We start from the raw sequence: 25,797 nt of genomic DNA, 5'->3' as shown, positions 1-25,797 counted from the left end.
ACAGGAGTTGACATACCACGTAACATCTTGCACCAAGGTGAGCCACCAGTATTTCTCAGTGATGGAATGGATGGTGCGAGCAATATCTGGATGTCCAGCTACGACAGCTGTGTGTGCCCAGGTCAGCAGCTGATCCCTGTGGGAATGTAGATGCACACAGGAGGACAATTCCGGGGTGCGGGCTCCCTCGCTAGAGCCTGGCGAATGTCCACAGCTACGTCCCATACCACTGGACCCACGAGCCGGGAGGATGGGATTATGGGTGCCCTCTGGACAGGAATCATAGATACATGACAGGGCATTGGCCTTGGTGTTCTTAGATAGGTCAGCGTGAAGTCGAACCTGGTGAAGAAGAGGGCCCATCTGGCTTGGTGCGGATTCAGTCTCCTCGCTGTCCATATGTACTCAAGGTTCCGATGGTCAGTGAGAATGGCGAATGGTTCCTTGGCGTCCTCCAGCCAGTGTCTCCACTCCTCTAATGCCAACTTCATCGCCAAGAGCTACCGATCGCTGACTTAATTCCTCTCTGCGGGGTACAGTTTATTGGAGAAACACAAGGATACAATTTTAGTGTGTCCCCCTTTCTTTGTGACAAAACTGCCCCTACACCCACCTCCGATGCGTCTACCTCAACCACAAAAGGTAGCGTGGGATCTGGGTTTTTTCAGCAAGGGGGCGCCTCGAGGAGACGAAAGGCCTCATCGGCTGCAGGAGACCAAACCAACCTAACCTACGAGGCCCACCCTTGAGGAGGGCGGCGACGGTGCAGAAGTTCCTGATGAAGTGTTAAAGTTGCGTCAATTCGATTCTGGTATCAGAACAAAATAGTCAGCACATAGTAACTTCTGATTTATTTGTACTTTAATTAATGCAAACACGTGTGTGGTAAATAGGTGGTTCGTATATATACGGTCTCTCTGTGACACCTCGCAGGGCAGACAGAGAAGAGAGCGACACATCCTATTGTTCTCTCTTATATACTGTGATAGTTCCCTCTCAATGCTGGCCTGTCAGAGGGAGGAGGAGCGTGGTTTAAACTTGCTCCTCCTATCGTCGGCGTGCAGGCTGGTCCCAGCCTCGTGACGCACTTCCTGTCGCCGGTTGTAGTTCTTCTTGTCTTCAGCAGTTGATTTATCCGTAGTTTATATACTTAATAATGTAGCATAGCTTCTCTGGTATATTATATAAGTTATGCAAACAAATAGCCAGTTCAACCCTAACAATCCCCCTAAGCCCATTGTCCTCTGATCGGCCACTTGTCAAAAGCGATAATGTGTTTCAGCCTGTGGCTGCCTCGATATCGTTCAACTTTTCCCGGGCTCTGAGAGCCTATGGGAGCCGTAGGAAGTGTCACGTTACAGCAAAGATCCTCAGTCTTCAATAAACAGAGGCAAGAAGAACAACAACTTGTCAGACAGGCCACTTCCTGCATGGAATCTTCTCAGGTTTTTGCCTGCCATATGAGTTCTGTTATACTCACAGACACCATTCAAACAGTTTTAGAAACTTTAGGGTGTTTTCTATCCAAAGCCAATAATTATATGCATATTCTAGTTACTGGGCAGGAGTAGTAACCAGATTAATTCGGGTATGTTTTTTATCCGGACGTGTAAATACTGCCCCCTAGCCCTAACAGGTTAAACAGCTTGGAAAATTCCATACAATTATGTCATGGCTTAGAAGCTTCTGATAGGCCAATGACATCATTTGACTCAATTGGAGGTGTACCTGTGGATGTATGTCAAGGCCGACCTTCAAACTCTGTGCCTCTTTGCTTGAGTTTGATTTTCATGGGAAAATCAAAAGAAATCAGCCAAGACCTCAGAAAAAAATTGTAGACCTCCACAAGTCTGGTTCATCCTTGGGAGCAATTTCCAAACGCCTAAAGGTACCACGTCCATCTGTACAAACATCATACCGCTCAGGAAGGAGACACGTTCTGTCTCCTAGAGATGAATGTACTTTGGTGCGAAAAGTGCAAATCAATCCCAGAACCACAGCAAAGGACCTTGTGAAGATGCTGGAGGAAACAGGTACAAAAGTATCTATATCCACAGTAAAACAAGTCCTATATCGACATAACCTGAAAGGCCGCTCAGCAAGGAAGAAGGCACTGCTCCAAAACCGCCATAAAAAAGCCAGACTACGGTTTGCAACTGCACATGAGGACAAAGATTGTACTTTTTGGAGAAATGTCCACTTGTCTGATGAACAAAAATATAACTCTTTGGCCATAATGACCATCATTATGTTTGCAGGAAAAAGGGGGGGCTTGCAAGCTGAAGAACACCATCCCAACCGTGAAGCACGGGTGTGGCAGCATCATGTTGTGGGGGTACTTTTCTGCAGGAGGGACTGGTGCACTTCAAAATAGATGGCATCATGAGGGAGGAAAATTATGTGGATATATTGAAGCAACATCTCAAGACATCAGTCAGGAAGTTGAAGCTTGGTGTCACAACTGTCATCATGGAGAGAAGAAGTGGACCAAAATGCAGCAAAGTTAGTGTTCAGCATCATTTAATTCAAAAAAAGATCACTGGAACACTACAAAACAAGAAAATACCGACAGCTCAACAGTACTGACAGCATAACACACTGAACAGAAACAATTACCCACAACCCCAAAGAAAAACACACACTACTATATAGGACTCCCAATCAAAGGCAACTCAACACACCTGCCTTCAATTGGGAGTCCAATCCCAATTAACTAACACAAAAACTTCTGCCACGTCCTGACCAAAACTAATACAATTACGCCCTCTGCTGGTCAGGACGTGACACTTGGTCACACATGGTTCTTCCAAATGGACAATGAGCCCAAAGTTGTGGCAAAATGGCTTAAGGACAACAAAGTCAAGGTATTGGAGTGGTAATCACAAAGCCCTGACCTCAATCCTGTAGAAAATTTGTGGGCAGAACTGAAAAAGCGTGTTCGAGCAAGGAGGCCTACAAACCTGACTCAGTTACTCCAGCTCTGTCAGGAGGAATGGGCCAAAATTCACCCAACTTATTTGGGAAGCTTGTGGAAGGCTACCTGAAACGTTTGACCCAAGTTAAACAATTTTAAGGCAATGCTACCAAATACTAATTGAGTGTATGTAAACTTCTGACCCACTGGGAATTTGATGAAATGAATAAAAGCTGAAATAAATCATTCTCTCTACTATTATTCTGACATTTCACATTATTAAAATAAAGTGGTGATCCTAACTGACCTAAGACAGGGAATTTTTACTTGGATTAAATGTTGTGAATTGTGAAAACTGAGTTTAAATGTATTTGGCTAAGGTGTATGTAAACTTACGACTTCAACTGTGTATATATATGTATCCAAAAATGGATGTAGCAACTACAGATTTCCCCTTTAAGTCTATCAAAAGTATGCGAGTTTGAGCATGTGCCCATTAGGCTTATGGATTTTTTTTTACCAGCATGAATTGAGCAATAAAAAATAAATTTAAAAAAGCCTCACTGTTATTCCATAGGCTGGGATCTGCACTATGCAGCTGTTGCAAGAGTGCATTTTTCACTGACTGTCCACTGGTTTCAAAAACAATGATTGATAGGCAGCTGAAACTTCTTGAATTCAACGATTATTGGGTTCAAATACACATTTAGATTTGTGAACAGCCATCCACAACAACCCCAATCCGTGAGGCACAAATAGCTAAATGAGAGAGCAGCAGTGTGATTCTCAGCAATGCGCTATGTAGATATCAATAATAAGTGATATCCGTATATTAAAAAAAACAAAAACATATTGGCAATCTACACACAATATCCCATAATGACAAAGCAAAAACAGGTTTTTAGAATTTTTTGCAAATCTATTATAAATAATAAACAGAAATACTTTATTTACATAAGTATTCAGACCCTTTGCTATGAGACTCGAAATTGAGCTCAGGTGCATCCTGTTTCCATTGATCATCCTTGAGATGTTTCTACGACTTGATTGGAGTCCACCTGTGGTAAATGTAATTGATTGGACATGATCTGTCAACTGTGGGACCTGTCTATATAAAGTCCCACAGTTGACAGTGCATGTCAGAGCAAAAACCAAGCCATGAGGTCAAAGGAATTATCCGTAGAGTGCCGAGACAGGATTGTGTCGAGGCACAGATCTGGGGAAGGGTACCACAAAATGTTTGCAGCATTGAAGGTCCCCAAGAACACGGTGGCCTACATCCTTCTTAAAAGGAAGAAGTTTGGAATGACCAAGATTCTTCCTAGAGCTGGCTGCCCGGTCAAACTGAGCAATCGGCGGAGAAGGGCCTTGGTCAGGGAGGTGACCAAGAACCCGATGGTCACTCTGACAGAGCTCTGTAGAGTTTCTCTGTGGAGATGGGAGAACCTTCCAGTAGGACAACCATCTCGGCAGCGCTCCAACAATCAGGCCTTTATGGTTGTGTGGTCAGATGGTACCATGGACGCACAGGAAAATTGAAAACATGCTTCAACCCTCGGCCAAAGATCAAATACATTTTCCTCTGCGGCGAGGCATATTGATGCAAGCGAAGTATGTGGGCCTTATTGAATGTTTTGGGACACCCGCCCCACCTCGCCCAAAGTGCTTACACACTCACGATACACCAGCAGCCAGCCTAGGCTATCTCACTTGTCCCTCACGTTGGTAAACACTCTCATCTATAGTCAGAGCTGCACATTACTTAGACGTGTAGTCTGAGTACACACACTACACCTCGCAATCCATTTGGAAAATCTGACCTTAACTCTATCCTCCTGATTCATGCTTACGAGCAAAAAGTAAATCAGGAAGTACCAGCGATGCGTTCAATATGGTGTTCAGAAAAGGTCAGATGAAGCGACTGCTAAGCTACAGGACTTTTTCGCTAGCACAGACTGGTATATGCTCCGGGACTCATCCGTCAGTCACCGGCTTCATTAATAAGTGCATCAATGACGTCATCCCCACTGTAACCGTACGTACATATCCCAACCAGAAGCCATGGATTACAGGCAACAACCACACTGAGCTAAAGGCTAGAGCTGCCGCTTTCAAGGAGCTGGACAATAACTCGGACACTTAAAAGAAATCCCACTACGCCTTCCGACAAACCATCAAACAGGCAATACAGGGCTAAGATCGAATCCCACTACACCGGCTCTGACACTTGTCAGATGTGGCAGGGCTTGCAAAAGCCACGAGCTGCCCAGTGACGCGAGCCTATCAGACAAGATGAATGCCTTCTATGCTAGCTTCGAGGAAAGAAACACTGACCATGCAAGAGAGCACCAGCTGTTCCGGATGACTGTGTCCGTAGCCGATGTGAGTAAGACCTTTAAAAGGGTTAATGCTAACAAGGCCGCAGGGCCAGACAAATTACCAGGACGCCTACTCAGACCATGCACTGACCAGCTGGCAAGTGTCTTTACTGACATTTTCAACTTCTCCCTGACCCAGTGTGTAATACCTATATGTTTCAAGCAGACCACCATAGTCCCTGTTCCCAGGAATGCCAAGGTAGCCTGTCTAATTGACTTTCGCCCTGTAGTACTCACATCTGTTGCCATGATATGCTTTGAAAGGCTGGTCAAGGTAAGAATTTTCATGAGGTATTCTAACTCAGGCAAGCAGAACCTAAATACTTTTTAATATTAGAGATTGAGCACCAGCTGTTGTTAACAAAGTGACAAACAGCCCCTCTGAGCTTCCCTGACGCAACCGTTCTGTCCTGCCAATGTATAGACAATTCAGCTAGATTTATATTTACCATGTCCTTGTTCAGCCACGTCTTGGAGAAACATAGGATATTACAGTTCTTCTCATCATGTTGATAGGATAGTCTCGAATGGAGCTCATCCCATTTATTCTCCAGTGACTACACGTTCACCAATATAGTACCACAGTATGAGTCATAATACCCATAAAACCTAGAGGTCAAACATGGAAATGGTTCCAATCATTTTTCCCATAGGGAATTTTAGAAACACTTCCAATAAGGGCTGTGTTTTGTGTAGGCTTACCCTGGCATTACGCTTTGATAACAATGTAAATCTCAATCGGACAAGGTGACTTTTATCAATATATTCGGCTCTATTTACTCTCAGATTCGAAAATGCTAATTATCATCAAAGTATACATCATGCAAAACTAGAAATCCCTGCAAGCTCATTGTCACGCCCTGACCTGAGAGAGCCTTTTTATGTCTCTATTTAGGTTTGGTCAGGGTGTGATTTGGGTGGACATTCTATGTTCTATTTTCTATGTTTTGTATTTCTTTGTTTTAGCCGGGTATAGTTCTCAATCAGGGACAGCTGTCTATCGTTGTCTCTGATTGGGAACCATACTTAGGCAGCCCTTTTTCCCACTTGTCCTTGTGGGTAGTTAACTTTGTTTGTGGCACTTTGCCCTGTAAGCTTCACGGTCGTTTTGTATTGTTTATTGGTTTTGCTGGCGACATTCAATAAAGAGGAAAATGTATGCTCACCACGCTGCACCTTGGTCTACTTCATCCGACGGACGTGACACTCATGCACATCGTCTCTAGCTAACACCTTTGCTAACAGGTATTGTGTCAATTTAAAACTTGCACAAGACAGTTCATAGAATTGTCTATTTAAAGAAATGTTGCAAATGTATTCATCACTACATTTAGCTAATTAGATAGTTAATCCAGAAATTCTTACCTTTGCCTCGATTAGGCAGTCTCGTCCAGATCATCATGGCATTTGTAGTTCTTTAACCCTTGTGTGGTGTTCGGGTCTGTGGGACCCATTTCCAATGTTTACCAAAATAAAAATGATACAATTAATAATCAACCAAAGACTCATTGGCCTTTGCTCATTTTCTGTGAAGAACATGTAAAATAACACATTTTCATTGAGTGCACACTGTGCACCCCCCTACACATTTATATTACATATGTGGTGTTCTGGTCCACTGGACCCGAGGGTAATAAAAGTGTGGGAAATTGTGTGTGTAAGTGAAAACAAGTAAAAATGAAACAAAAAGATTTACTGTGTGCCTTCACTCTGTCTGCCTCATCCCTGGGCCTGCTGTTTCAACATAGCACCGAGAACCTGTCTGTCTCCTTGCCTGTCTGCCTGTCTCCCGCTTTTCTCGCACTCTTTACCCTTTGTAGTGTGTGAAACAATGTCTTGCGGGAACCTGCACAATGTTATTACAGTACATTATTTCGATAAAAAAAAGGTAATTCTGTATTTTTCCACACTCTACCCCAGCCAGGTGAAAATTGGGGGAGGGACACAATAAATAAATAGCTTTGGAGTGTGGCTCCTTACAACAATCAATCAGTATGGTAAAAATAATCTCTGTTCAGAGGGCCTTAGAAATATACTTGTATATATTTTTGCAGAGAGAGAATCTAGTGCAGGAGTGTCTTCCACTTTGGAAGATGAAGGATTTTCCCAATATGAGGATCATGTCTCTGACAGTGAGTTGGAAGAAGAGGATGAGATTGACCCTCAGCCAGCCCCAGGACCAGCCTGTCAGCAACCAGCTCATCAGCAGCCTGCAGGAGGAGAAATATGGATGTCAAATTGTTTTGAAATTGAATGGTCTTCTTACCCAAGGAATGAGCCACCCCACATGGCTACCAATGTGATAAGGATGCTACAAGGGCTGATGAGAATGGCGGTTCCTCATGTGCAGGACATAAAATCTTCTTTTGAACTGTTCATCCCAGACACCATCCAGAAAATCATTCTGGACTCCACTAATTTGGAGGGAAGGCGTGTTTATGGAGAGAGATGGAAGGAGATGGACCAAACTAATTTACATGCATACTTTGGGGTTCTTAACATTGCTGTTGTTTTCAGATCCAATGGGGAATCCACAGAATCCTTTTGGCATGCAGAAACTGGCAGAGAACTTTTCCGTGCAACAATGTCTCTGGAAAACTTCCACATTATTTCCAGGATTATCTGCTTCAATAACCGAGACACCAGACCAGCTCGGCGGCAGAAAGACAAGCTAGCTGCAATCAGGTAGGTCAGTGTGGGACAAGTGGATGGACCACCTTCCCCTGTTTTACAACCCTGCTTCAATGTTAATGTTGATGAGCAGCTTATGCCATTTAGGGGCTGCTGACCCTTCAGGAGGTACATACCGGAAAATATGGAATCAAGATGTGATCATATGCGTGGAACTTGCAAGTGTATACGGGGAAGCCAGATGGAGAAGCCCCTGAGAAGAAACAAGGGATGCAGATTGTCCTGGACGTGACACAGGGACTCTGTAAAAACATCACATGCAATAACTTTTTTACTTCGCACAAGCTGGGACAAGAGCTCCTCGAGGGATGGGAAAATCTGTGGCCAGGAACATCAGAAAACTGAAATAATAAGGGATTACAATGCCACAAAAGGAGGGGTGGACAATTTAGACAATCTGGTGACTGGCTACAGCTACAAAAGAAAAATCCTTCGCTGGCCACTTGTGATTTTCTTCAACATCTTGGACATCTCTGCATACAACGCGTTTGTCATCTGTAAGGCGTTGAACCCAGATTGGAACAGAGGGAAGCTCCAGGGGAGACAGCTCTTTCTCGAGGAGCTGGGCAAGGCATTGGTAAGACCTCAAATCCAGAGGAGGCAGCATATCCCAAGGACCCCAGCTTCTGCAGCCATGGTGAGGAGGATTCACCAGGAGGATGCTGATGCTCCAATACTGGAAGTAAGTTTGAGTGATGTTGTTGCATGTATGCGTGTCTGACTCTCCTGCCTTGGCCTGCTGTAACTATATATGTGAGTGAGTGAGATGTTAGTAAAATTCCTGAACTAAGTGTTTTCATCATTCTAGATTACAGCCGGTAGCAACAAGAAGAAGCGCTGCGATGTGTGTGGACCCAAGAAGAACAGGAAGACACAGTACACATGCATCAAGTGCAAGAAATACATTTGCAACACACACACAGTAAAAACTCTGTCCCTCATGTGGTGTGTAGACTGGCCTTAATTTGTGTTCAATGGGGCTCATTTATCATTTCCATAAAATACTGTATGTAAAATGTGTCCTTCCAGTTTGTTCAGTTCAAAGCGATAAACATCAATAGTGATGAAAACCTTGTTTAATATATATTTGTTCAAGATAAACATTATTTATTCCACCCGTGTCTTGATTATATTTGATTTTGTTTACAAAAATCAAATTTTATCCCCAAAAAATGAATAGCAATTTTATTGATAAATGTGATCTAACAGAGGTAAATGGCAAAAATTAAACATGTATGCTGTCTATATTGCTTGTAATTGATATGTCAACATCTAAGTATTAAGTATTTTTTACGTAAATTGTTATTGCTGTATAGTTTCAAAAACCCAATAATGTTGTGGGTCCATCAGACCTGTGAACATTGGGTTAATAACAAAAACATGAACACCACACAAGGGTTAATATAACAACATTAGCGTTTCCTTTTTGGGGGGTAGAGGTTAATATATTGGTAAAAGTCACTTTGTCCTAGAGATTTACACATTTATCAAAACATCACGCAAGGGTCAGCCTACACGAAACACAGCCCTTATTTTAAGTGTTTCTAAAATCGCCAATGGGAAAAGTAAATGGTGGAAAACGATTGGAACCATTTCCCGGTTTGACCTCTGGGTTTTATGGGTATTAAGACTCATACTGTGGTACTCTATCATGACACCTCCACCGTGGGGCTCTATAGAATGGAGGATGGAGGCGATTTAAACATTCTTCAATGTAGTTTCATGTTAAATTTGTCCAAACTTGTACAGATTTGTATTATTTTTTTTACATTTCATCATCAGAAATAGTATTCATTAGTTGAGTTTATTGTATCAAAATCGCTTTACAGCAGAGGCAACCAGATTGCAGGCGTCTACTCCCACATAGTGGCCAAGTCCATGAAGATCACCAGTCACTAGAGGGCCACAAGTGGAAACTAACAGCTGGAGCACATGCTGTATTTGTCGTTCATTAGGGGGGGGGGGGGGTATGGCTTTATATATACAGTCATCGGGGTATGGTTAGTGACGGGTTAAGGTTAGTAGTGGTTAAAATACCCAGTACTCGGGAGACCAGCGTCCCTCCAAGGAGGTTGCGTCTCGCTCGCCGTGAGCCTTTTTTTTGTCCGTTGCCTCATTCCGGCCGTCACACAGCACACCCGCCTTCACCTTCCCTTCTCCCGACCCACGACAAGACGGCTGCCAGTCTATGGCAAAAATATTTGGGGTGAAAACATGTATTTTTTCCTCACAAAAGTAGTGCACTGGGCGTTTGCTAGTCCTATATTAGCGGACCGATATAGACCGTAGCGCTGGCAAAAACAACAAGACATTCTGCATCTCTGCTTTGGCAAAAAAGGTATGCTAGTTGTATAATTAACAACAGTATCTTGCAAGATTCAATGGATGGAATTGTAAGACTTGCTGCCCTGTCCCTTTCTCTGCAATCATCATTCTAAAGGAATCCAGAAAGAACCAAACCCTGTCCTCAAACATCTACATCAAAAGGTGCAAAGTTATGGGCAAAGACCCAACACATCCACATCAAATTGAATATTTTTCTTGATCAAATAACATGGACAACCACTTTTTGTGCAGTATTAATTTACCATCCTTACAAACCCCTTAATGTCAATGTACATTACTGTATTGTACATAGGCTGGTCATCTAGGTTTGTACCTGTAGACTTCCCATCACCATTAAGAAAAACAATGCACAATACAGTAATTATTGGTTCAGTTGGTAAAGCATGGCATTTGCAACACTAGGGTTGTGGGTTTGAATCCCATGGGGCACCAGTACGAAAATGTAGGACCAGTACGCAAATGTATGCACTTATGTTGCTTTGGATAAGAGCTTCTACTAAAATGTAAAAGGAATGAATGAACCGTTTCAGTTTTCACATAGAAATAAGTTGCATTGCAAAGTATCTCAAGAAACTGGAAAACATATATCAAGTATTTTTATATACCACAAGTATTATCAGATTAACTGTTTTATACAGAAAATTATCAGACTCAAGTCACAAATGCTGGCAAATACATTGAGTTTACATTTTTCCACAAAAGTAGTCCTGTATTTGCGGACCAAAATAGACATCTGTAGCCCAGGCATTTTTTTTCTTTCTGCATCGTCGCCCAACAGGGTACACTAAAAATAAAAGGTTCCTGGTATATCCAGGGGTTCTTGAAATTGAAACTGTGGGGGTAGCCCTTTTAATGGATCCCTGGATAACCTTTTGGGGTACATTTAACTACCCCCCTCTATTATTATTCATATTTTTAATAGTATGCATAACAATAACACAATATTTTAGTTGTCAGTATTCATTATGATTTTAGTACCAAAGCATAATAAAATATCAAAATATGAGGCAAACTCCCAGCAGAGCACCAAGTCCAATGAATTTATCCTCTGGCGTGTTGATGTTAATGTGCCAATGTTCTCCGTATCCATAGCAGAATGATTTTACAGTGCATGATGATCGAACAGGTTTCCTGTTACAGTCATCAGAGGTGTAGGGAGGGTGAAGTCTGTGAATCCCAAAAATCGCAATTATACAGATGTTTAATAAAACATGTACACAACAGTATTCATTCCTTGGTTTTTATTTATTTTTTATTTCACCTTTATTTAACTAGGTAGGCCAGTTGAGAACAAGTTCTCATTTACAACTGCGACCTGGCCAAGATAAAGCAAATCAGTGTGACAAAAACAAAACAAAGTTACTGTCACGATGCACTAGAAGTGAAGGAGGGGTGAAGTCAGGCGCAGGAGACCAAAGGTACGTAGTAGAACATTTATTTGTTACTGAGTCCAAAAATGCCAAACACTAGGCAGGGAACAAGGAAACCCAACTGGGCAAAATCCACCAGTACAGAGTCGGGACACAGCCCAGGATAAACGTCCTTTCAACAAAATATAGAAGAGGAAAAACATCCCCAAAACAGGAAACACAAACAATACTCAACTAACGAACAGGTGATAACACAAGACAGACAACACCAAACGAAAATAAAAAGGGGATCGGTGGCAGCTAGTAGGCCGGCGACGACGACCGCCGCCCGAACAGGGAGATGAGCCACCTTCAGTAGACGTTGTGACAGTTACACATGGGATAAACAAGCAAACAGTCAATAACACAATAGAAAAATCTGTATACAGTGTGTGAATTAAGTAAGGAGGTAAGGCAATAAATAGCCAATAGTGGCGAATTAATTACAATTTAGCAATTTACACTGGAGTGATAGATGTGCAGATGAGGATGTGCAAGTAGAAATACTGGTGTCAAAAGAGCAGAAAAACAAAAACAAATATGGGGATGAGGTAGGTAGTTGGTTGGATGGGCTATTTACAGATGGGCTGTGTACAGCTGCAGCGATCGGTAAGCTGCTCTAACTGCTGACGCTTAAAGTTAGTGAGGGAGATATGTCTCGAACTTCAGTGATTTTTGCAATTCGTTCCAGTCATTAGCAGCAGAGAACTGGACGGAAAAGGCAGCCAAAGAGGTGTTGGCTTTGGGGATGACCAGTGAAAGATACCTACTGGAACGTGTGCTATGGGTGGGTGTTGCTATGGTGACCAGTGAGCTGAGATAAGGCGGGGCTTTACCTAGCAAAGACTTATAGATGACCTGGAGCCAGTGGGTTTGGCGACGAATATGTAGCGAGGACCAGCCAACGAGAGCATACAGGTCGCAGTGGTGGGTAGTATATGGGGCTTTGGTGAAAAAACGGATGGCACGGTGATAGATTGCATCCAATTTGCTGAGTAGAGTGTTGGATGCTATTTTGTAAATGACATCGCCGAAGTCAAGGATCGGTAGGATAGTCAGTTTTACGAGGGTATGTTTGGCAGCATGAGTGAAGGAGGCTTTGTTGCGAAATAGGAAGCCGATTCTAGATTTAACTTTGGATTGGAGATGCTAACCTCTCTGGGCCAGTTGACGCTTGAGTCCCACCTACTCAACAGTCAGTTGAATCCCGTGACGCGTTATTCAAATACCTTAGAAATGCTATTACTTCAATTTCTCAAACATATTACTATTTTACAGCATTTTAAAGACAAGACTCTCGTTAATCTAACCACACTGTCCAATTTCAAAAAGGCTTTACAACGAAAGCAAAACATTAGATTATGTCAGTAGAGTACCCAGCCAGAAATAATCAGACACCCATTTTTCAAGCTAGCATATAATGTCACATAAACCCAAACCACAGCTAAATGCAGCACTAACCTTTGATGATCTTCATCAGATGACAATCTTAGGACATTATGTTATACAATACATGCATGTCTGTTCAATCAAGTTCATATTTATATCAAAAACCAGCTTTTTACATTAGCAGGTGACTAGCATGTGACTAGCATTCCCACCGAACACTTCCGGTGAATTTACTAAATTACTCACGATAAACGTTCACAAAAAGCAGAACAATTATTTTAAGAATTATAGATACAGAACTCCTCTATGCACTCGATATGTCTGATTTTAAAATAGCTTTTCGGTGAAAGCACATTTTGCAATATTCTAAGTAGATAGCCCGGCATCACAGGGCTAGCTATTTAGACACCCAGCAAGTTTAGCACTCACCAAAGTCAGATTTACTATAAGAAAAATGTTATTACCTTTGCTGTCTTCGTTAGAATGCACTCCCAGGACTTCTACTTTAATAACAAAATTTGGTTTGGTCCCAAATAGCGGCGTTTTGTTCATGCGTTCAAGACACTATCCGAAAGGGTAAATAAGGGTTACGAGCACGACGCATTTCGCGACAAAAAAATTCTAAATATTCCATTACCGTACTTTGAAGCATGTCAACCGCTGTTTAAAATCAATTTTTATGCCATTTTTCTCGTAAAAAAGCGATAATATTCCGACCGGGAAATCGTTTTTTATTACAAAAGACAGTGAAAGTAAAAGCATGCTATCTCCTCATGCACGAGCCTCAGTCTGATGGCCCTCTGATAGAGCACTTGCCAAACGCGCTAGTGTGTTTCAGCCTGGGCCTGGAATTACATCATTCAGCTTTTTCCCGGGTTCTGAGAGCCTATGGGAGCCGTAGGAAGTGTCACGTCATGCCAGAGATCCCCTGTTTTTGTTAGAGATGATCAAGGAGGGCAAGAAATGGTCAGACAGGCCACTTCCTGTAAGGAATCTTCTCAGGTTTTGGCCTGCCAAATGAGTTCTGTTATACTCACAGACACCATTCAAACAGTTTTAGAAACTTTAGGGTGTTTTCTATCCAAAGCCAATAATTATATGCATATTCTAGTTACTGGGCAGGAGTAGTAACCAGATTAAATCTGGTACGTTTTTTATCCGGTCGTGCAAATACTGCCCCCTAGCCCCAACATGTTAATGTGAGTCTGGAAGGAGAGTTTACAGTCTAGCCAGACACCTAGGTATTTGTAGTTGTCCACATATTCTATGTCGGAACCGTCCAGAGTAGTGATGCTAGTCGGGCGGGGCAGGTGCGGGCAGAGATCGGTTGAAAAGCATGCATTTAGTTTTACTAGCATTTAAGAGCAGTTGGAGGCCATGGAAGGAGTGTTGTATGGTGAATTGAAGCTCGTTTGGAGGTTAGTTAACAGTGTCCAAAGAAGGGCCAGATGTATACAGAATGGTGTCATCTGCGTAGAGGTGGATCAGGGAATCACCCGCAGCAAGAGCGACATCATTGATATATACAGAGAAGAGAGTCAGCCCGAGAAATGAACCCTGTGGCACCCCCATAGAGACTGCCAAAGGTCCGGACAACAGGCCGTCCGATTTGACACACTGAACTCTATCTGAGAAGTAGTTGGTGAACCAGGCGAGGCATTCATTACAGAAACCAAGGCTGTTGAGTCTGCCGATAAGAATACGTTGATTGACAGAGTTGAAAGCCTTGACCAGGTCGATGAAGACGGCTGCACAGTACTGTCTTTTATCGATGGCGGTTATGATATCGTTTAGGACCTTGAGCGTGGTTGAGGTGCACCTGTGATCAGCTCGGAAACCAGATTGCATAGTGGAGAAGGTACGGTGGGATTCGAAATGGTCGGTGATCTGTTTGTTCACTTGGCTTTCGAAGACTTTAGAAGGGCAGGGCTGGATGGATATATGTCTGTAACAGTTTGGGTCTAGATTGTCTCCCCCTTTGAAGAGGGGGATGACCGCGGCTGCTTTCCAATCTTTAGGAATCTCAGACGATACAAAAGAGAGGTTGAACAGACTGGTAATAGGGGTTGCAACAATTGCAGCGGATAATTTTAGGAAGAGAGGGTCCAGATTGTCTAGCCCAGCTGATTTGTAGGGATCCAGATTTTGCAGTTCTTTTAGACTGTCAGCTGTCTGGATTTGGGTGAAGGAGAAGTTGCAGGGGGTGCAGAGCTGTTGGCCGGGGTTGCGGTAGCCAGGTGGAAAGCATGGCCAGCTTTAGAGAAATGTTATTGACAGTGTTTCCTATTCTCAGTGCAGTGGGCAGCTGGGGGGAGGTACTCTCATTCTCCATGGACTTTACTGTGTCCCAAAACGTTTTGGAATTAGTGCTGCAGGATGCAAATTTCTGTTTGAAAAAGCTAGCCTTTGCTTTCCTAACTGACTGTGTGTATTGGTTCCTGACTTCCCTAAAAAGTTGCATGTCGTGGGGAGTCTTCGAAGCTAGTGCAGTACACCACAGTGTTTTTGTGCTGGTGAAGGGCAGTCAAGTCTGGAGTGAACCAAGGGCTGTATCTGTTCTTAGTTCTACATTTTTTGAAATGGGGCATGCTTATTTAAAATGGTGAGGAAAGCACTTTTAAAGAACAACCAGGTATCCTCTACCGACGGGATGAGGTCAATATCCTTCCAGGATACCCGGGCTAGGTCGATTAGAAAGGCCTGCTTGCAGAAGTGTTTTAGGGAGTTTTTGACAGTGATGAGGGGTGGTTGTTTGACCACAGACCCATAACTGACGTAGGCAATGAGGCAGTGATCGCTAAGATCCTGGTTGAAAACAGCAGATATGTATTTAGACTGCAAGTTGGTCAGGATGATATCTATGAGGGTGCCCATGTTTACGGATTTAGGGTTGTACCTGGTAGGTTCCTTGATAATTTGTGTGAGATTGAGGGCATCTAGCTTAGATTGTAGGATGGCCGGGGTGTTAAGCATATCCCAATTTAGGTCACCTAGCAGTACAAACTCTGACGATAGATGGGGGTCAATCAGTTCGCATATGGTGTCCAGGGCACAGCTAGGAGCTGAGGGGGGTCTATAACAGGCGGCAACAGTGAGGGACTTATTTCTGGAGAGCTGGATCTTTAAAAGTAGAAGCTCGAACTGTTTGGGCATAGACCTGGATAGTATGACAGAACTCTGCAGGCTCTCTCTACAGTAGATTACAATTCTGCCCCCTTTAGCAGTTCTGTCTTGACGGAAAATGTTGTAATTGGGGATGGAAATTTCAGGGTTCCTAAGCCAGGATTCAGACACGGCTAGCACATCAGGGTTGGCAGTGTGCTAAAGCAGTGAATAAAGCAAACTTAGGGGGGAGGCTTCTGATGTTAACATGCATAAATCCAAGGCTTTTACAGTTGCAGAAGTCAACAAATGAGAGCGCCTGGGGACACACAGGGCCTGGGTTAACCTCTACATCACCAGAGGAACAGAGGAGAAGTAGGATGAGGTTACGGCTAAAGGCTATAAGAACTGGTCGTCTAGTGCGTTGGGAACAGAGAATAAAAGGAGCAGATTTCTGGGTGTGGTAGGATAGATTCAGGGCATAGTGTATAGACAAGGGTAAGGTAGGGTGCGAGTACAGTGGGGGTAAACCTAGGCATTGAGTGACGATGAGATAGGTTGCATCTCTGGAGGCGCCAGTTAAGCTGGGTGCAGTCTCCGCATGCGTGGGAGGTGCGACAAAGGAGCTATCTGAGGCATGTTGAGCAGGACTAGGGGCTCCACAGTAAAATAAAACCATGAGAGCTGCCCTAAACAACAGTATACAAGGCATATTGACATTAGAGAAAGGCATAAGCAACCACAGGTGTTGATTGGGAGAGCTAAGTGTCACGTCCTGACCATAGTAAAATGTTATTTTCTATGGTAGAGTAGATCAGGGCGTGACAGGGGGTGTTTTGTGTTTTTCTATGTTTTGTATATCTATGTTGAGGTTCTAGTTTTTCTATTTCTGTTGTTGTTTTTTTGGGATGATCTCCAATTAGAGGCAGCTGGTCCTCGTTGTCTCTAATTGGAGATCATACTTAAGTAGGGCTTTTTTCCACCTGTGTTGGTGGGTAGTTGTCTTCTGTTTAGTTTATGTACCTGACAAAACTGTGCACTTTCGTTTTCGCTTTGTTATTTTTTCTTTAGTGTTCTAAGTTAACAATAAATATTCATCATGAGCACTCAACACGCTGCGCTTTGGTCCCCTCTTTACGACAGCTGTAACAGAACTACCCACCACCAAAGGACCAAGCAGCGTGATCAGGAATGGACCTGGGAAGAAATTCTGGACAGCAAGGGATCCTATACGTGGGAGTAGATCCAAGCTGGATGGGATCGCCTCCCGTGGGAACAGGTGGAGGTAGCAAGAGCTAGCCCGGCAAGAGCTAGCCCGCCAACAAGGCAAGCACAAGAGGCAGCCCCCCCCCAAAAAATGGGGGGGGGGGCACACGGGGAGATTGGCAGAGTCAGGTTGGAGACCTGAGCCAACTCCCCGTGCTTACCGTGGGGGGCGAGTGATCGAGCAAGCACCGTGTTATGCAGGGATGCGCACTGTGTCGCCAGTGCGCAGCTACAGCTCGGTGCGCTCGATGCAAGCTTTCCACAGTTGCCGTGCTAGAGTTAGCATTCATCCAGGAAGGATTGTGGCTGCTCAGCGTTCCTAGTCTCCGGTGCGTCTCTTCGGCCCAGGTTATCCTGCGCCAGCTCTACGCACGGTACCCCCAGTTCGCCAGCACAAACCTGTGCGACCTGTTACAATGCCCCGCGCTTGCCGAGCTACGGGGGTTATCCAGCCAGGACGGGTTGTGCCAGCCATAAGCTCCAGACCTCCAGTGCGCCTCCACGGCCCAGTATACCCTGTGCCTGCTCTGCGCACCCGGCCTCCAGGGACGTTCCCTAGTCCAGAACTCTCAGCGACGTTCCCTAGTCCGGTGAGACCTATTCCAGCTCCACGAAAGAAGCCTCCAGTGATGATCCATGGTCCGAAGCCTGTAGAGATGATCCATGGCACGAAGCCTCCAGTGATGATCCATGGCCCGGAGCCTGTAAGAATGATCCATGGCACGAAGCCTCCAGAGATAATCCATGGCCTGGAGCCTGTAGGGATAATCCATGGCAAGAAGCCTGCAGGGATGATCCATGGCACGAAGCCTCCAGTGATAATCCATGGCCCGGAGCCTCCAGTGATAATCCATGGCACGGAACCTGTAGTGACGATCCATGGCGAGGAGCCTGCAGCAACGGTCCCCAGTCCATAACCTACAGCGACGCTCCCCAGCCCGGAGTCTTCAGCGACGGCCCCAGTCCGGAGCCTCCAGCGACGGCCCGCAGCCCGGACCTTCAGCGACGGCCCGCAGCCCAGAGTCTTCAGCGACGGCCCGCAGCCCGGAGTCTTCAGCGACGGCCCGCAGCCCGGAGTCTTCAGCGACGGCCCGCAGCCCGGAGTCTTCAGCGACGGCCCGCAGCCCGGACCTTCAGCGACGGCCCGCAGCCCGGAGTCTTCAGCGACGGCCCCAGTCCGGAGCCTCCAGCGACGCTCCCCAGTCCGGAGCCTCCAGCGACGGCCCGCAGCCCGGACCTTCAGCGACGGCCCGCAGCCCGGAGTCTTCAGCGACGGCCCGCATCCCGGAGTCTTCAGCGACGGCCCGCATCCCGGAGTCTTCAGCGACGGCCCGCAGCCCAGAGTCTTCAGCGACGGCCCGCAGCCCGGAGTCTTCAGCGACGGCCCGCATCCCGGAGTCTTCAGCGACGGCCCGCAGCCCGGAGTCTTCAGCGACGGCCCGCAGCCCGGAGTCTTCAGCGACGGCCCGCAGCCCGGAGTCTTCAGCGACGGCCCGCAGCCCGGAGTCTTCAGCGACGGCCCGCAGCCCGGAGTCTTCAGCGACGGCCCGCAGCCCGGAGTCTTCTGCGGCGGCCCGCAGCCCAGAACCTCCAGCGGCGATCTACAGTCCGGTTCCTTCGACGACGATCCACGGTCCGGTTGCACTAAAGCAGAGGGATCAGCGGGTGGAGCGGGGGTTACGCCCCGAACCGGAGCCGCCTCCTCTGCTGGAGGATAAGGTTATGTGGACTGCACGGGAGCCGCCATAGACAGGAGTTACCCACCCTACCCTCCCTTTTTTGTTTTTTAGGGGCATTCGGAGTCTGCACCTTTGGAGGGGGGTGCTGTCATGTCCTGACCATAGTAAGATGTTATTTTAGGTCAGGGCGTGACAGGTCAGGGCGTGACAGGGGGTGTTTTGTGTTTTTCTATGTTTTGTATATCTATGTTGAGGTTCTAGTTTTTCTATGTTGTTTTTTTGGTTGGATGATCTCCAATTAGAGGCAGCTGGTCCTCATTGTCTCTAATTGGAGATCATACTTAAGTAGGGGTTTTTTCCACCTGTGTTGGTGGGTAGTTGTCTTCTGTTTAGTTTATGTACCTGACAGAACTGTGCGCTTTCGTTTTCTCTTTGTTATTTTTTCTTTAGTGTTCTGAGTTAACAATAACTAAACGGGTGAGACAACAACGGGTAAACAGCTAGGACAACAACAACGGGTATATGGCGATGAATGGCCAGAGAGGGTCAGTTAGCTACACACAGAGCCTGAGTTTGAGGCTGGGGCAGACAGATAAACAAAATTAAGTACCGTGTTAATGGACAGTCCAGCAGGCATCGGCTGTGTAGCCGAGTGATCATAGGGTCCAATGAGCAACACTAGATGAAACGGGGAACAGTTCAGTAGTCGATTACTATGTTGAGCGAGCGGGAGACACGGCGTTTAGGGAGCTAGCAGATGGATCATCACCAAACATCCACAACGCAGAGGCCGGTTGAGAGCACATCGGCCGAGTTACTTCAGCAGACCAGTCGTGATGGAGCGGCGGGGCTCCGTGTCGACAAAGGGTCCAGGCCAATTGGCAAGAGAAGTTGGTGTACTTTGTTTGCTAGCTGGGAAATGGGCCTAGCTCGGGGCTAACTGGTGCATGCTTCTGGACAAGGGTGTTAGCCACAATAGTTCCTCGGTAGCAACTAGCTAGCTGCGAAGATCCGGTGTAATGGTCCAGAGCTTGCGGCAGGAATCCGGTGATGTAGTGGAAAAAAGACGTCCGATATGCTCAGGGCTGGTATCATGCTGTGCAGACTGGCAGGTATTATCCGTCTATCCAGGCTAAAGCGGCAGGAGTCCGAGCTAAAGACCGCTAGCAGAGGCTAACAATGACTAAATAGCTAGTAGTTAACTAGTAGTTACCTCCATTGAATTGTCTATTTTCTGTTTTACAAATATTTGCACAAATATGAAAAGATAGATGGTATCATCATAAAACAATGTCAATTTAGATCATATAAGGGACTAACCTTACCTTAAATTGAGGAGATCTTTACATTTTTCAGTTAAGTGCCTGCACCTGCTGTCCTTTAAAATTCAAATCCAAATGTAACAGTTGGGCAGTTAGGTTCCTGCAAGAACCCCCACCAACTTAGGAGGCTCCTCGATGAATCCCACCTCCTATCGGGTTCTTGGAAGAACCTTTTGTGGGCAATTTCCAATGCCAATAACCCTAAGGTTCTTACAAGAACTTTGAGGATCTTGAATCCTTGACTGTTGAAGCTAGTCGTTTAAAGTACGTAAGTAAAAATACTTTAAAGTACAATTTAAGTAGTTTTTAGGGGTATCTGTACTTTACTTCACGATTTATATTTTTGACAACTTTGACTTTTACTTCACTACCTTATGTTTGAATCGCATAGTATTACACATGAGTTTAAGAATGAAGTTTTCGATTTTCGGACAATTGAGGATGTTGCACACCCTTGGCTGAACTCGATGTGCCACATCCTAAATTGTCAGAAAATACGAAAATGGTGCTGGAAAGAGGTGTTTCAAAAAGAAAGTATGCATATTTTCCCCTTTTTCTGTAAACAAACGCTGTACCATGGAAATATGACCATGTGGGGATACTAACCCTATTAAGGTGTATATCAATTTAACTTTCGTTTTGAAAGATGATACGAAAGATAATGTTCTTATGCTTCCAATACCGTACCGTAAGCGACGCGCGTTAATGTTCAGATTGAGTGTCCGGGCTCAAAACTCCCCCATACAGAAGACATATTCGTCCAATGACTGTTATGTATAATGTAATGGCAATGAGAATCATGATCAAGGGCTAAGGTTAGACGGTGCCATTACTTCTGTCCACTCCAGCATGGCTCTCTATCGTGCAGAATGATGCTCAAATGAATGTTAATCAATTATTTCACCTATAAAAAAAGTAAAGTGTCTTTATCAACATTGGTTTTGCCTGTACTGTAGCACAGAGTTTCTAAACCCAGACGCGCAACATCGTGAGACTTCTGGGAACGCTTGCGAAACAAACCGATCAGGCCGCGAAATATTATTCCTTAGTTGTTCATTTTCTCGAAATCTAAAGGCACAACCATGATTCGAGCCCGTCTTTTAAGCAGTTGAACATGTTATTACTCCAACCTTGTGAAAGTAACAAACTGACCCGTTTCCATTTCCGAAAAAAAATACTTTATATCGAAGGAGTGCCTTTGACGGCATGCACATGCACAGTTTGGCGCGGGAGGACCGTTAGACCCGTCGTCTCACGCTGACGTGTTTCTGCATATGTGTTTACTTGGCTAACGTCGCCTTCAAGTGTGGTCGGTGATTTCTATTGGAGAAGCAATTTCTGCCTCTCTTCATACTGTACTCTTTGACTGTAATTTATGCTCTGAAATTCAACAGCGGAACTCATGCATTGAGTAAATTGGTCCATCAACGGGCAGTAAATACAGTGACACCGTGTCACATCGTGCTCATGAAAATCAGATAACGTCTATTTTGCCGGGTAAGTGAGTCGTTTACAAGGTTACAGGTGTTTTTTTTTGTTGGTATTTGTGGTTCATACTGGGCATTGAATACAAATGTTACTGGAACATTAACGTACTTTCTTTGGTCCTTCAATAAGTGAACCAGTCAAGAACTTTCCACTTGCAAGCTAGCAGACGTTTAGCTAGCTAATTTAGCGAGTGTTTTTAGCTAGCTAAGTCACTTTATTTGCTACTACTATAGTGACTTCATACTCGCCACCTTCATTGGTGACTAATATTAGCTAGGTAGGTATCAGCTTTTTAGTTATCAATCCAGACAACAGCTATAAGCTAAATCTGTTTGGCAGTAACATAATACTAACATAGAGGATAGTATTCACAGTTAGTTGGCTAGTGTTTCTAACAAAATCTTTCACACACAGTGCTACTAACTTTAGAGATAGCTGCCTGTCATTGCTGTTGGTGTATGTTGTCTAATAGCCTAGGCGTTGTTTTTTGCACACGGAGTGAGTGCAACAAGCCTCACAAATCACAGTGGACTCTATGGAAACTAAGTCCCTTGGTTCTTTCCTGTGTTAATTTAGCCATTACCAGCCCCACATTTTGAGTTAAGTAAGTAGGTGTATGTTTTGTGATTAGATGGAGTTTCTTCCATATTACACCTATATTCTGCACATCTTCTCTATCCAGCTGGGTGTAGTTGCAGGAAGTTGCCATGGAGAGTCTGTGGGAGAAGTTCAAAGCTCTGTCCATCACTCGGCGTGTCCAGCCAGATGAGCCCACCTACCTGCTAGACCTGTCCCACCAGACTGTCTCGGGCCCAGGGTTGGTGGCTGTATGCTGCTCCAACCTCTCCATCCGTTTGCACAGTGAGGACAGCCTCAGCCTGCTCAGGGAGTACCAGGGACATAGTGGTGCAATCTGTGGGGTGTGCTTTGCCCACACCTCCCCTGACCTGCTCTTCTCAGGCTCTGCTGATGGGACAGTGAGGACGTGGGATGTCCGCTGCCCTGGTTCAGAGGCAGCACAGGTGTTCAGGAGTGACTCCTCCCACCACTTCTGCAGCTTTGATGTGAGCTGCAGCGATGTGGTCCTATGTGCAGGCACTGAGCAGGTCGATGAAGATGATAGCTTCTTGGTTTTTTGGGATGCCCGCATGGCAAAGGAGAAGGGAGGGGTTCTGGGTGTGTACTCTGAGTCCCACAGTGATGACATCACGCAGGTGCGTTTCCACCCCCGGAATGCCGACCACTTGGCGTCTGGCTCCACTGATGGCCTGGTGAATGTGTTTGACCTGAGCCTTGGTGCAGAGGAGGAGGCCCTGCTGGCCACCTGTAACTGTGGCTCCTCTGCTAGCTCAGTGTGCTGGGCAGGGAAGGACTTGAACCAGCTGCTGTGCCTCAGCCATGATGAGGGCCTCCATCTGTGGGACCTGGGTCAGCTGGACACAGATAAGCCCCTCACACTCTTCAGTGCCGCTGACGCCCGCAGCCTGACCCCTCTCTCTGATGAAGTGGCCCTGGATTACTTTGTTGGCGGGACTTGGCTGGAGGAGGCAGGGTGCTTACTAGTACTAGGTGGGACAAACAATGGAGACATCCACCTTCTGGAGTGCAGTGAGGAAGGCCTGTGTCTGCTGAGGTCCCTCCAAGGGGGCCACTCTTCAACAGTGCGCTGCTTCCTCTGGGATCCCGCAGGGGAGGCCCTGCTCACGGGAGGGGAGGATGCACAGCTGCTTTTGTGGAAGCCAGGGGCGGAGGAATTCACCTCAGGGAAGAGGGACACCCAGAAGAGTGCCTCTGCCTTAAAACTCAAATCTAGACCACACAAGAAGCATGGCTCCAAGAGGGATAAGAAGCTAGAAGTGTGAGTCGTATACAATAGAGGGCTCTCAAAGAAGGGCAAGACTGCAGTCCCTATTTAATCAATCAATATTCCTCTTGCACACAGAGTACTTGTTTGGATTCATGAAATCAACACAATTATATTTTTTCTTTCTTGAAAGTAGTATTATACTTATCCCAGAAACTGATTAATGATCTCTTTAACCGCTAGGGTTAAAATTAGATTGAATCGCGGTATTCATTTTTCAAATGTGTTTCTCCCAACATGTTTGGTATTTTGTTTAGCTAAAACCAACTGGTATTTCTTTAGAAATATAATTCTAATTGTATCTAGTTGATCTAATGCATGCTCTCCTGTATTTTAACTAACATACTCAGTGGGTCACAAAGGCCAGGGTTCAGAACCAGAGCATTCAGTTCTTCATCATACTTCATATTCAGAGGAGCAGCTTTAATTCCACTCAAATGGCACAGAGTGGAATAACATGACAGTTGCTATGCAGGGACTCTGCTGCATATGTCAACCTGGTGTCAGAGCATTTCGTATTATTCTATATGTAAATCTAAGACACACCATTTACTACGATATGCTAAGTTTCGTATGATATGTATTAATTTGTGGATGTCCATCACCCATTTTGTATGATATGTTATGAATATGCTGAACGTACAATATTTTATGAATTTGCAAAACGAATGCTATGTTACAAATTCTAGCTAGGTGTTTAACAGAAACTAGCTGGCTAATTTTCGCAAGGCTATGGGTTAAGGTTCAAAATCAAATCACATTTTATTTGTCACATGTGCTGAATAGAACAGGTGTAGGCCTTACAGTGAAATGCTTACTTATAAGCCCTTAACCAACAATGCAGTTGTAAGAAAAATACCTAAAGAAATAAAGTAACAAATAATTAAAGAGCAGCAGTAAAATAAGGTTAAGAGCCCATGAAACGGCAGCCATCCTACTGTTACATGTAGTGAATGTTATTCAATGCGTTTTGGATGGGCTAATGGCAGTAAGGGCAAATAAACCATTTTATATACAATACCGTTCAAAAGTTTGAGGTCACTTAGAAATGTATTTTGTTTTTGAAAGAAAAGCTAAAAAAAAAAAAAACTATTTCAAATAACATCAAATTGATCAGAAATACAGTGTAGACATTAAGGTTGTAAACGACTATTGTAGCTGAAAACAGCTGATTTTTGTAATGGAATATCTACATAGGTGCACAGGGGCCCATTTATCAGCAACCATCACTCATGTGTTCCAATGGCACGTTGTGTTAGCTAATCCAAGTTTATCATTTTAAAAGGCTAATTGTCACAGCTGTCAAAAGGAGAGGACCAAGGTACAGCGTGTGTGTAGTTCCACATTTTATTTTCTCTGTGAAACTATGCAATACATCCAATAACTGAAGACAAAACAAACCGTGACGCAGAGGAGAAACACACTACTCAAAAATAATCACCCACAAAACCCAGGAAGAAAAACCCCTACTTAAGTATGATCTCCAATTAGAGACAACGAGGATCAGCTGCCTCTAATTGGAGATAATCCCAAACAAACCAACATAGAAATACAAAAACTAGAACCTAAGAACATAGAAATAGAATAAACCCCCGTCACACCCTGACCTACTCTACCATAGAAAATAACAGCTTACCATGGTCAGGATGTGACAGTCCCCCCCCCCCCAAGGGGGCTGCGGGCCGCCACCGGAGGCTCCAGACTGGGAATGTGCACTGGAGGCCTGATGCGTGGGGCTGGCACAGGTGATGCCAGACTAGTAACACGCACCTCAGGGCGAGTGCAGGGAGCAGGAACAGGACACCCTGGACTGGGCAGACGCACTGGAGGCTTGATGTGTGGGAGTGGCACAGGTGGCGCCAGACTGGTGACATGCACCTCAGGGCAAGTGCGAGGAGCAGGCACAGGACGTACCAGGCTGGATAGACTTACTGGAGGCCGGGTACATG

General features: G+C 44.9%; 2 protein-coding genes across 2 annotated transcripts in view; both read left to right on the top strand.

Annotated features, from left to right (window-relative positions):
• Window positions 1-21,906: 21,906 nt before the first annotated feature.
• wdr89 (WD repeat domain 89) lies at window positions 21,907-24,937 on the top strand. Its single transcript, XM_029713357.1, has 2 exons — window positions 21,907-21,993; window positions 22,667-24,937. Exon 2 carries the CDS (start codon window positions 22,692-22,694, stop codon window positions 23,844-23,846), a length of 1,155 nt encoding a protein of 384 aa, XP_029569217.1. The 5' UTR covers window positions 21,907-21,993; window positions 22,667-22,691; the 3' UTR covers window positions 23,847-24,937.
• The window catches only part of LOC115162235 (serine/threonine-protein phosphatase 2A 56 kDa regulatory subunit epsilon isoform-like), a 73,243-nt gene continuing 69,366 nt past the window's right edge, over window positions 21,921-25,797 (top strand). Inside the window, exon 1 of the mRNA XM_029713356.1 lies at window positions 21,921-21,993. The gene's annotated coding sequence lies outside the window, so the exon portion shown is untranslated. The remainder of the gene's footprint in view (window positions 21,994-25,797) is intronic.

This window comes from Salmo trutta, chromosome 25 (genome assembly GCF_901001165.1).
Source record: "Salmo trutta chromosome 25, fSalTru1.1, whole genome shotgun sequence".
NCBI classification, from domain to species: domain Eukaryota; kingdom Metazoa; phylum Chordata; class Actinopteri; order Salmoniformes; family Salmonidae; genus Salmo; species Salmo trutta.
The sequence above is the reverse complement of the archived record's forward strand: the minus strand, read 5'-3'. Positions and strand labels throughout refer to the sequence as shown.